Source organism: Bos indicus x Bos taurus, chromosome 1 (genome assembly GCF_003369695.1).
Source record: "Bos indicus x Bos taurus breed Angus x Brahman F1 hybrid chromosome 1, Bos_hybrid_MaternalHap_v2.0, whole genome shotgun sequence".
Classification (NCBI taxonomy): domain Eukaryota; kingdom Metazoa; phylum Chordata; class Mammalia; order Artiodactyla; family Bovidae; genus Bos; species Bos indicus x Bos taurus.
In genome coordinates, this window is record NC_040076.1 from 1,696,380 (window position 1) to 1,709,171 (window position 12,792).

Here is a 12,792-nt window from a genome sequence, read left to right on the forward strand (position 1 = left end):
GGATTTTCCAGAATGGTCAGAAAATATAGAGCTAATGTGGCTTAAACTATATTAGCAGTTTACGTTTTGTTTCAAGTGCAGTAGAAAACCATTGATGAATTTTAAAGAAGTGTGAGGATGTTATTTATGTTTTTAAAAGATCATTCTGACACTGCTGCATTTCAAAGACACCACTAAAGAGATTGAAAAGAGATGCCATAAAGTTGAAAATAATATTTATAACACATGAGCAAGCAAATGACTTACCTAAAATACACTACGAATTCCTGCAAATAAAGAAGAAAAAAGACAACAACAATAGAAAAATTGGTAAAACACCTGAACAGTCACTTCACAAAAGGAATTCTAGGGCTTCCCTGGTGGCTCAGTGGTAAAGAATTCACCTGCCAGTTCAGGGGACACGGGTTCAATCCTTGTTCCGGGAAGATCTCACATGCCAAGGAGCAACTAAGCCCAGATGGAAAACTATTGAGCTTGTGCTCTAGGGCCCAGGAACCACAACTACTGAGCCCATGTGCTGCGACTACTGAAGCTCGAGTGCCCTAGAGCCCGTACTCAGCCACGGGAGAGGCCACCGCAGTGAGGAGCCCACTGGCCGCAACTAGAGAGAACCCGAAGACCCAGCACAACCAAGAATAAATAATAAAGAAATAATTTTTTTTAAAAAAAGGAATTCTGTATGGCCCGCAAACATGGAAAGGTGCTCAACTACATTAGTAGGTGGGGGAAAGCAAATTAAAATCACAGTAAGAAACCATGACACACCCATATGATGGGCAAAAATGTTTAACACCAGGGCAGACAAGGATGTTCAAAGCAGCAGCTTTGTGAGAGTCAATTCATAAGCCACTGTGGAAGTGTTCAGTGATGTCAAAGGCAGAGTTCCATTCCTCAGTAAACACCCTGTAGAACACCTGTGTATCAGCACAGGAGTACTTTTATACATGAGCACTCTTAGTTAAGAATGCTTAACTCCCGAAAAGTTAAGAATACCTAACTACCAAAAAATGGGGGAAAACAGAAATGTTCCTTAACTGGAGAGTGGATAACCCATTCATTCTATTAAATTAGATGTTGCCATAAGACATCAAAAATGAAAAGCATGATAGCCTAGTGGCATTTCCCCAGCTCAGTGGTAAAGAATTTGCCTGCAGTGCAGGAGATGTAGGTTCTATCCCTGGGTCAGGAAGATCCCCTGAAGAAGGAAATGGCAACCCACTCCAGTATTCTTGGCTGGAAAATCCCATGAACAGCGGAGCCTGGCTGGCTACAGTCCATACCGTCCAAAGAGTTGGACACAACTGAAGCAACTTAGCATGCGTAGCCACAAGTACCAAAGAAGGATGTCTTAAAAAATGATAAGCAAAAAAAGAAGATAGAAATAAATGTGTATAAAAAAAAAAGAAGTGTGTATAGTACAGTTCCATTTAGATAAAGTTCATAAACAGGCAAAACAAAATTATGTTGTTAGGAATGTATATGCCGAGTTGATGGCTTTTGATCAATTGATCAATAAAGAATTAATGCTTTTGAACTGTGGTGCTGGACTACAAAGAGATCAAACCAGCCAATCCTAAAGGAAGTCAACCCTGAATATTCATTGGAAGGACTGATGCTGAAGCTGAAGCTCCTATACTTTGACCACCTGAAGCAAAGAGCCAGCTCATTGGAAAAGACCCTGCCTGATGCTGGAAAAGATTGAGGGCAGGAGGAGAAGGGAGCAACAGAGGGTGAGATGGTTGGATAGCATCACTGACTCGATGGACATGAGTCTGCGTAAGCTCTGGGAGTTGGTGATGGACAGGGAAGCCTGGTGTGCTGCAGTCCATGGGGTCACAAAGTCAGACACAGCTTGGCGATTGAACAACAACTTGCGTTTGTTAAACTAGAATGGTTGTGACCTCTGATGTCAGTTATAGCTCAGTTTTTTAAAAATGCCTTTGGTGGGAGAGGCGAGGCTGTCAACATGAAGGCTGTGTTTTCTTCTTCAATCAGAATGGTAGTTACTCGTGTACTTGCTCTATGTTTATTCATCCAGCTATACTTTGTTTCATGTTCTTTTCTGCATGTTTTACTTCAACCATAAAACATTTTTAAAAATGCACACTGATTCCTGCATTCACAGGGGAGTGTGCATGGGCAAAAATGGCAGCAGAGAAAGCATGCTGCTGCTGCTAAGTCGCTTCAGTCGTGTCCGACTCTGTGCGACCCCATGGACTGCAGCCCACCAGGCTTCTCCATCCCTGGGATTCTCCAGGCAAGAACACTGGAGTGGGTTGCCATTTCCTTCTCCAATGCATGAAAGTGGAAAGTGAAAGTGAAGTCGCTCAGTCATGTCTGACTCTTAGCGACCCCATGGACTGCAGCCCACCAGGCTCCTCCGTCCATGGGATTTTCTGGGCAACAGTACTGGAGTGGGGTGCCATTGCCTTCTCCCAGAGAAAGCATAGTGGAGGTGAAAGATCCTGGAGTAGAGGCTTGGACCAGGGCCGTGGTGGCAGCAGAGATGGACGCAAACAGATCCAGGAGGCAGGTCTAATGGGCTTTGCTAACAGATTGTTTCCTCTTGTTCTTTGTGATAGTTCACAAACCAGAAAAAGTCACGTGGACAGAAGCTGCTGGAACCATCCGGGATGGATTACGAGTCTATACAGCCCTGCATTATCTTTCTCATCTCTCGCCTGGAAAATCCGTGCTGATAATGGACGGAGCAAGTGTAGGTATTAATAGTTTTGTTAAAAAACAGACCATCATATCAATGTATGGCAAAAACCACTACAATACTGTAAAGTAATTAGCCTCCAGTTAAAATAAATAAAATTTTTTAAAAAAAGACCAAAATAGGATACTTAGGAAATTGAGAAATGGGCCATCCACTTACTAATACAATGTATTGCCAGTTAACTGATTCACTGATTTCCTATACCAAACTCCCATTTTCTAAAATAAGCAGCTTTTATCAATAGATGATAAAAGTGTTTAGTTTCCTACTGCTTTGAATCTGCTATTACTTTAAAAAAGCAGACAAGCCATTTTTATTCATGCCTGTTACACAAAACTTGAAATAGCTCCTAGAATCTTTGAAGCTAGACCCCAGGTCTCCCTGCCTATTTTGTATCATATCTCTCATACTTACACTTATGTGATTAAGGTGCTTCATTTATAGATATATCACACAAGATCAAAACTGTACTAATTTAAACATGTTATATATATGTAGTTATATATAAACATCATGTTTATACATGATAAACATCAAAATATAAAGACACTAAAAGATTACATAAAAATCTAAAAATGTTAGATTTTATATCTGACTGTTGATGAAAATGATTTTTCTTTGAAAAAAAAAAAAAAAAGGCAGTCTTCGTTGGCTTCAGCCCTGTGTCCAACATCAAGGTAGTAATTATTTCCCTGAACTAACTTACAGGTCAGCAAAAGAATGGAACTTTTGAAGTGCTTTTATTTTCAAAGAGAGGTTGCTGGACTTGTATATGTACCATTTAATTAGCTTAGTACATTATGCTGACAAGGCCCTTAATGGTGCATTTTTCTCTTTCCAAGGTCGTGTTCTGAATTCGACCTGCCTCCATCCTTGAGGTTATGTGCTACAGTCAGACTAGCTGGGAGCCTGTAGCACACAGAGCTTTTCCTTGAGGCAGTCTATCAGAGTTTCCCTTTCTAATAAGCTTGTCCTATTTTTTCTTTGTATCAGACAAGATTTTAAAATATACTGAAGTAGCACTAAACTGTTACTCTTTATTAAAAAAACAACCTAGTAGATGAATTAGACACAGCCTCCGCCCTCTCTCTTGTAACCCCATTGTGTATTCCCCCACACAGGCACTTGGTACAATAGCCATTCAGTTAGCACACCACAGAGGAGCCAAAGTGATTTCAACAGCCTGCAGCCTTGAAGACAAGCAGTTTCTTGAAAGATTTAGGCCTCCTATAGGTGAGTAATAGTACTCAACACAGACTTGAATACATAAAATTTTGAAGAGATATCATATCACCTTGAAAACTCTATTTGTAAAACAAACTGCAAAATGCCAAATGCGTGTCATTTTTAAAATGCACTTAGTTCCTGTGCTAAGTCCAAGGTTACTTAAGTTTACATTGTAATTATTTGGGTTTTTCTGTTGTTGTTTTCTTTTGGCCACACAGTGTGGCACATGGGATCTTAGTTCCCCAGGGAGAGGACCCATGCCCCTCTGCTGTGCAAGCACTAGACCCCTAGCAAAGTCCCAATTACTCTTCAGAGTTGTTTCTTCTTTGCCCCATTATCAACTTAGTCAAGTTTGAATTAGGTGAACTTTGACACAGTTCAGAAACACCTGATACCTCTTTAATTTTTTTAGTCAATAAGTCATATTTTTGTATCACTTTTCGTTTCTCAACCTCTTTTACCTGGTGATATATACCTAAAGGGGCCCACAGAGAATGAGATCGATGGATGGCATCACCAACTCAATGGACATGAATCTGAGGAAACTCCAGGAGATGGTAAAGGATAGGGAAGCCTGGCATGCTGCAGTTCGTGGGGTTGCAAAGAGTTGGATACAACTTAGCGACTGAACAACAAATGTCCCTAAAGTTGCCTGTTTCCTGTGATTCGCTGGCATGGGAGATGAGCCAGTTAAACAGAAACCCAGGTCACATATAGTTTAGGATAAACAGGATATGGCATCAGCTGGGGAGCTCTTGAAAGGACTGACCCTATCCCAAAAGCAATGAACACGGGAAAGAGAAAGAAAATAGAGATTGACAAAATAGAATGGAGATGGGAATGGAATTTAGTAGACTGGAGTTAACAGAATTAACATTGGAGATTAACAGATGAAGAGAAGAGCAGAGTGTAAGGCCTGCAGGAGGGAAAGTAAGATTCACTGGGTGTTGACATGAATGATAGTTCCTTAAATCCTCAACAACCCTGTGCCAAGTAACTGGGAAACAGCATCTCAGAATTTAGTTTTTCCAAGGATGTGCCAGGGTGTGTACCACTAGGCCTGGAATGGGATTTGAACCCAGGCCTGTCTAACAGTAAAGCCTGGGTTATTTCCATGGTTATGTTATGCTTTTGGCAGATAACCAAGAAATGGAAAGAAGGTTGAAACAGGCATTGAGAAAGGAGGGAGATAAGAAAAAAGGGAAAAAAGAAGAGATTGAAAATGGAGGGGAGGAGCATAAATAGTACTGTGGACAAGGAGCAGTTTCCTCTTGGTTAACCCTGCCCTTCCCTCCTGTCTCCCCACGCCCACCCCCAAGACTTCAGTCAGTACTGGACTGACTACACCTTGAACCTGAGCAGCTCTGAGCAGAATTCTCTGTAATGAGAAGGTATTCAAAGATACAAAAATGAAATAGAGATGTATCTTCATTTTCCAATTCAAATTCTGAGGTTTTTTAAAAAATATTTTATTATATTTGGTTGCATCAGCTCTTAGTTGTAGCATGTGGGATCTAAGCAGATCCCTGATCAGGGATTGAACCTGGTCTCCCTGCTTTGGGAGCAGTAGTCTAGCCACTGGACCACCAGGGAAGTCCCCAAATTCTGAGATCTTTTAGTTCTCATTGGCTTGTTCTCTTAATACAGTGCTTTAAAACAACCAGTTAGTTTTATTTTCACTAACTCTGCTTAGAATAATCCTGTTTTGTTTTTTCACCTTCAGGAATTTTTTTGTTTTGTTTTGGAGGGCAAGTCAGGGGATGCCGGTACAGGTTGGGATTTCTGTGACTGAGAAAGGATAAAACTGCCTGTAGTAGAGAAGTACCAAATCCAGAATAGATCTTTGTACTTTTGAGCTCTGAACTCTATTAAATCTGAACATTCTTAAGAAATTGTTTAATCTTTCAGTTCATATCTATATAAGTACATTTGCTAAATTAAGAGAGTCTCAGTTCTGGCAAAATACCCTTTAGCTATAAAGAACAGTCCTCTGTGTCAACAGATCAACCTTGGAATATGTTATCTGTAGAATGCTCATATTTTAATTTATTTTTATTGACTATACCAGTTTCTTCATCCTTTCATCCTTACCAACACTGGGTTAGATGAGTGAAAAACAGGATAATTCAGATTCAATAACTGCTTCAACCATTTAATTCATTTCAGAGATGAGAAATTTATTTGCTTTTCTTGCTCTTGCTCTGGGAGCTGTGTTGATCACATAGGGAACAGTACAATCGCCTGACTTGCTGTCCTTTGCAGCTCGAGTGATCGATGTTTCTAACGGGAAAGCCCATGTGGCTGAAAGCTGTTTAGAAGAAACAGGTGGCCTCGGAGTGGACATTGTCCTAGATGCTGGAGGTGGGCACTTTACTAAATCAGGAGTCTCTGTCATTTTTTGTGTGTTATGGATAAATTTCTGGGAAAAAATAGAACCAGGAAGTAATTACTTACACATTTATTAAGTTGAGGTCAAGAGTTTTTTTAACTTTTTGAATTGGAGCTTCTTCATTTTATTCCCATTTTAAGCACCATCAGGAGAACATGCTTACCTTTTAAAAAAGTATGCATGCGTGCTTAGTTGCTTCAGTCATGTCCGACTCTGCAACCCTATGGGCTATGGCCCAAGCTCCTCTGTCCAGGCAGGAATACTGGAGTGAGTTCCTATGCCCTCCTCCATGGGATCTTCCCAACTCGGGGAGTGAACCCTTGTCTCACGTCTCCTGCATTAGCAGGCCGGTTCTTTACTGCTGGGGGCTTCCCTGGTGGTTCAGTCGGTAAAGAACCCACCTGCAATGCGGGAGATTTGGGTTCAATCCCTGGGTTGGGAAGATCCTCTGGAGAAGGGAACGGCTACCCACTCCAGTATGCTGGCCTGGAGAATTCCATGGACTCTGTAGTCCATGGGGTCTCAAAGAGACTGAGTGACTTTCACTTTCACTTCTTTACTGATGGTGCCACCTGGGAAGCCCTTTGGCGTCTAGGCATGGGAGTTTAAGTATCTCTGCAAGAAATCGGGGGCCTCCCTGGTTGTGCTTGTAGCGGTTGTGCTCAGTCACTCAGTCATGTCTGACTCCTTGTGAGCAGCAGCCCGCCACACTCTTCTGTCCATGGTATTTTCCAGGCAAAAATACTGGAGTGGATTGCTGTCTGCCAGAGGGCTTTTCCTGACGCAGGAATTGAACCTGTGTCTCCTGCATTGGCAGGCAGATTCTTCACGGCTTTGGAGGTTCTTGGATTAGTTCAGGTCTCAGTCAGTCACTTGTTTCTGCTATGTGTGGCTGCCTTCTGTGGGATGGTGAGCTTCTGCAGTCCCTTTTTGGACAATGCAGAGAATTTTTTTGCATTTTACCTTCCTTGAACTTTTGCAGTTTAACCAATAGTTATTTAACACCTAATCTCTACACACTTAGGTAGTGCCACTGCACCTTAAGAAGAGGTTTCATAAGCCTGCCAAGGGATTCTATTTATATTTTGTTAGAATTTATCTTCTAAGATCATAACAAATGGAGCTATGGCCACAGCTGTTTGTTTTAGCCAGTATTTTCAAGATTTGAAATTAACTCAGAAAAATCTTTCAGTGGAAGTGAATGTATAGTTCATTAACTTTTCAAATGGACATTTCAATAATTACATCAAAGTAGGACATTCTTGAATCTATGAGTTCCTTACTCAGGAGTCAGCTTTCCCCAGAGTATTAAGCTATCAACGGTACGATTGAAACAGTCAGACTTAGTGGTGTGTGCTGTTATCCTGTCTGATTTTCAAACTGAAAGAGATGTTTTATCTTTAGTTATCTCATTTATAATTAAATCTAAAGTAGATTTTATAAACAGTTTTAATGCAAAAGTGTATTTTAAGGGGTCTGAATATATCGTATGTTACCTTGTTCTAAGAAAAATGCTTCCTTGTTACATTAAAAGTAAACAGAACTAGTTTGAAGAATAAATTTTTATCAGATTACTGTAAAATATATGTTCTCTCCCTCTCTTTCTTTTTAAACAATTCTTCTGTAAGTGAGGTTATATAGTAAAGATGACGAACCAGCTGAAAAATTACAACTACTACCACATAAACATGATATCATCACCCTTCTTGGTGTTGGAGGCCACTGGGTAACAACAGAAGAAAACCTGCAGGTATTATCAGCAACAGTAAAGCATTACTATTCCACCAATAGGGTATAATTAACAAAGAATGATGCCTAAGTGTTTTAGCATGGTGTGGTTAAATTTGTATAAATTTTTAATTATTTCCTATTTTTAAAGAAATATAGCTTTTATTTTTTTTTTAACTTTAGCTGTTGGCCAAGATGTTGAAATATAGTTGAAATATAGCAGAGGAGTTCATTTAATGGTTTGGAAATAATGACTTCTAAATTTTTTAATAGTATTTCAAATAAGATTTTTTTTCCCCTAGTAACATTCATGTTGACATATACTTAGCAAAATATTTCTATATAAAATGACAATTTCTTAATTATTCAAATTAGAATTTACTCTGTGTGTGTGTGTGTGTGTAGTCTTCCATTTTTACATTTCTTCCAGTTTTACATTTCTCAGCAAAATTCAGGGATTTTTATTATGGTGATATTCACATACCAGAATTCTCATGTTCCAGTCTTCGATGATTTTCTAACATCCTCATGAAAATGACTGGTGAGTAGCAGCTAGAAATCACACACACACACACACACACACACACACACACACACACTGGTGAGTAGCAGCTAAAAATCACACACACACACACACACTGGTGAGTAGCATCTAGAAATCTCACACACACATTCACACACTGGTGAATAGCATCTAGAAATCTCACACACACACACTGGTGAGTAGCAGCTAGAAATCACACACACACACACTGGTGAGTAGCAACTAGAAATCACACACACACACACACACACACACACAGAAACACAGACACCCCTAATACCACTTTATCACCTCTGGATTGGCCTTGCATTTTGACCTTGCTGTTTCATAATTTTGGACAATGAATTAGAAAAGAAATTACAGTGTACATACTGTTACTAAAGTCTGTGTGCTGATTACTTGCAATTTGGGTATTACTTGTGTAAAAATTTTTCTGACCTAAGATACCAATCATTCTCCTGCTATTAAACTCACAATAACTGAGAGTTCTTTGTGTATTTTATCCAAGCTGGATCCTCCAGATAGTCATTGCCTTTTCCTCAAGGGAGCAGCAGTGGCTTTCCTTAATGATGAAGTTTGGAATCTGTCAAATGTACAACAGGGAAAGTATCTTTATATCCTTTTTCCTACCGATTTGAATTTCTGGCTTGAAATGTACCTTGTATTCTCATCATTAAATTCTGTAATAATGGTAATAGCTAGTTCCGAGTGTGTATAGGTACTTATTTAAATATGAAAACAACCCTGTGAAATTTAAGTATTGTTATTATTCCTCTGTCACAAGTAAAGAAACAAGGATAAAAGGTTAATACACACCCAAGGATGCAGCTGGCAAGTGCCAGGACAGGAATCACCCAAGCTGTCTCGCTCGTTTCTGAATGAGAAATCAAACTATAGGAGACATGGAAAAATTTACTTCATTTTAATCTGGCCTCAAGAAAATCACAGGTCACCTTAAGAGACTACATCTGTATTCCTATGGCAGCACTGCACAAAACATTTCAGAATATTCATCTACATTAGAGTTGGGGGGGTTGGTGTTTTTAAGAATATCAGTGCTAGGAAATCTTTATCAAAGAAAGATGGATTGATTATTTTTAATGGAAGTGATTCAGTAACAAATCAAGTGTAAAATAGAATCATTCCATTTTAGTAAAAGTAATCAAGTTTTCTTGAGACTCTGAAAGCAGTTCTGAAAGAAAGGTCCAAACCTCTTTAGAGCGGGGTCAATTTAAGAATAAATTTTGTTTCTGAGATGCCTGTCTTAAAGGCAGCTGTACCTGGTAAAATTTTTAATATTAATATATTGGATAAATATTAATACATTCTCGTTACTTAATAGAGTATAATTGTGCATGAAGAGACTTGCATGTCTCACTGAACATCATTATTTTTATCAAATGCGTATTGTATATGCGTGCTATGTACAAGGCCAGCCTCCTCTAAAATCTATGGCAAGCTTATTTCAGAGCCTTCAATTAGTATATTCCATATTTTGAGTTTTAAAGAGTTCATTTCAAAACCAGAACATCCCCTTAATGTAGTGAATGTGTGTATTTAAAGTATTTTTGATTAAATATTTTCCTATTAAATTTAGAGTAAACTTAATTTTTAACTCTCTAAAAGATTTAAATTTCAGCTTTAAATAATGAAATGTCCAATAACATTGTAATTCTCAAGAATACCATGGGATGTTAATTATAGACACTGTATTAAAAATAACACAAGTTAGCATGTTTTGAATCTTACATGTCTAAAAGCAGGCTGGCTGCCTCTGCCTGTATTACTTAATTCTCTCAACTGCTCTCCTTTCCCCCACACCGTAAGATTTTAACCTCTCTGACAAACCCATGGACCAAGTTAAAATATGACATGTTTATAAGAAATGTTAAATTTTCAAAAATCAGAAATACATATTTTATATATATATACACACATACACACACACACACTTACACATACCATTGGCAATTTCATTAACAGAAGAAAGCGAATTTGCAGTAACAAAGAGTGAATCAGTATTCTTTAGGTCCTTTAAAAAATATCTTTAAAGTAGCTTATGTTTCTGTTTTCTCCCTTACATTTCCTAAAGTCCTGAATCAAACTTTAGTCCTCACTTGTGCAAACGCCCCTCAGCTGCATCACACATGAGCCAGTTGATGCTTATGATTTATATAGAGATAGCCTTCCAATTGTGTGATTATACATCATAGATAATTCTCCTGTACTATCAGTTAGGCGATGGCACCCCACTCCAGTACTCTTGCCTGGAAAATCTCATGGACGGAGGAGCCTGGTGGGCTGCAGTCCATGGGGTCGCAAGAGTTGGACACAACTGAGTGACTTCACTTTGACTTTTCACTTTCATGCATTGGAGAAGGAAATGGCAACCCACTCCAGTGTTCTTGCCTGGAGAATCCCAGGGATGGGGGAGCCTGGTGGGCTGCCGTCTATGGGGTCGCACAGAGTCAGACATAACTGAAGCGACTTAGCAGCAGCAGCAGCAGTTATATAGACTCTCAGCTCTAATATTATTTCAATTAAATGACTAGAGTTTTTAATTTTATACTGTTTATTCTTATTTGCATATATTAGACAGAGATTATTAACTTTCTTGCATACATATCATATATCAGCTAGCTTAATAAATGTGCCCCTAAAGTAAGAAATATAAGTGCTAAATTTTTAACTAAAATACCATATTTAGCGCTAAGATGAAACCCTGACCCATTCTGTTATTAATACCATTCACTTGGGTTAACACTAGTCATTACTTAAGGAGAAACATTAGGCTTCTTTCATCACTTGTCCTTTGAAGTTTTATGCTCTATTATGTCACTCTCTCTCTCAAATCACTTACCCCATTTTCCTGGTTTAGAGGTAGACTTGGACAGCTTATAGAATTTGTTACAAAAATAGGTGACCTGCCTAGCATCCTCTGCTTATCAGATAGTTTTATTTACTCCTTTACATTATCACCTTAACAGTCTTTTCCAGCTACGTATCTTAAAAGATGTGATGGAGAAGTTATCAACTGGTGTTTTTAGGTATGCTAAACAACCAAATCATTGTTCTTGTTTATTTTTCTATTCTCCAAGAGATAAAATGGGCATTCCCATTTTTGTTTCAGCTTTCTCAGTATACTTGTTGCCACCATATGTTACATTTTGCTTAAACAGCTGCTGTTTAATATTTCTAAAGTGTATCCTGTGATACACCAGTAAGTAATTATTCCCTAAGATAGAACTGGTTCATGAGTTTTCTCTACTGCATTCCATACTGTATCAGCCCCTTCGCTTATCCACATCACCCCTCCCAAAGCAATTTGAAATAACCCACAGGTAGACAGGAGGGAAAAGTACAATTTTTTTTCAGCTGAATGTTTATCAAAAAAGAGGAATTAAAAAAGGGAATGGAGAGAATGGGTCTTTTCCCCTCCCAAAATCTAACCACTCTTAATAGTGGAAATATTAATGGGCAAATTTTATTTAAAGTAATAGAGCTGAACTACAGCAATTGTCAACTACCCTGCTGTGTACTCTCCTCATCCTTAACTAGACATTTCTAATAATTTCATTCTTCCTCAGACCTCAGTTGGATGAACCCATTCCACTATACGAGGCAAAAGTTACCATGGAAGTTGTTCAGAAAAATCAAGGAAGAAAGAAGCAAGTTGTTCAGTTTTAATGTTCTCTCTGACCTCAGCTGGATGAACCAGTTCCAGTATTTGAAGCCAGAGCTTCCTTGGAAATTGTTCATAAAAGTCAAGGAACCTAAAAGCAAGTTTTGTGTTTTTAAGTATATTTTCCTGCTGAAACAAGATGCTCATTTATTTGAAGTATTTGAAAAGTATCTGAAAAAAATTATCGTACAGACGGTCGAAGCAGTTGTAAATTTTAACATCTAAAGGGAATATTCTGAAAGCCTTTTAAATTATTGTCCTTATATATTTGCCTCTTATAAATTGTTTACATGAAGAAAAACTGTCATCGGAATCCACACTATGTCGACAAAACTGTTGGGAGTCTTGCTATGTCAAAATACTTTTCTGATGAACTCCTTTCTCAATACTTACCTTCTTTCTTTAAACATCCTTTGCTGTCTTAATTTAATACTTGGAATATATTTTCAAGTATCAAAGGATCTAGCCAAGAGAAAGCTAAATTTTTTTTTTCTTCAAAT

At 38.5% G+C, this 12,792-nt stretch overlaps 1 protein-coding gene and 1 long non-coding RNA gene across 5 annotated transcripts in view; one reads left to right on the forward strand and one right to left on the reverse strand.

The window, feature by feature from the left end:
• The window catches only part of CRYZL1 (crystallin zeta like 1), a 33,827-nt gene extending 21,076 nt beyond the window's left edge, over positions 1 to 12,751 (forward strand). Inside the window, exons 7-13 of one of the 4 annotated variants that reach the window (XM_027514062.1) lie at positions 2,583 to 2,716; positions 3,844 to 3,955; positions 6,212 to 6,310; positions 7,967 to 8,088; positions 9,119 to 9,224; positions 11,612 to 11,657; positions 12,198 to 12,704. In XM_027514062.1, coding sequence (XP_027369863.1) covers positions 2,583 to 2,716; positions 3,844 to 3,955; positions 6,212 to 6,310; positions 7,967 to 8,088; positions 9,119 to 9,224; positions 11,612 to 11,657; positions 12,198 to 12,297 — 719 coding nt within the window. In that variant the 3' untranslated portion in view covers positions 12,298 to 12,704. Of the gene's footprint in view, positions 1 to 2,582; positions 2,717 to 3,843; positions 3,956 to 6,211; positions 6,311 to 7,966; positions 8,089 to 9,118; positions 9,225 to 11,589; positions 11,658 to 12,197 lie in introns of those variants that run through there. The other 3 variants (XM_027515624.1, XM_027516476.1, XM_027514808.1) reach the window with 3 other exon arrangements.
• LOC113877265 lies at positions 6,101 to 12,770 on the reverse strand. The gene is made up of 2 exons (XR_003506748.1): positions 12,686 to 12,770; positions 6,101 to 6,368 (listed from the first exon to the last, which is right to left on the reverse strand). It is a non-coding gene; the product is annotated as an uncharacterized LOC113877265 (long non-coding RNA).
• Positions 12,771 to 12,792: the final 22 nt, after the last annotated feature.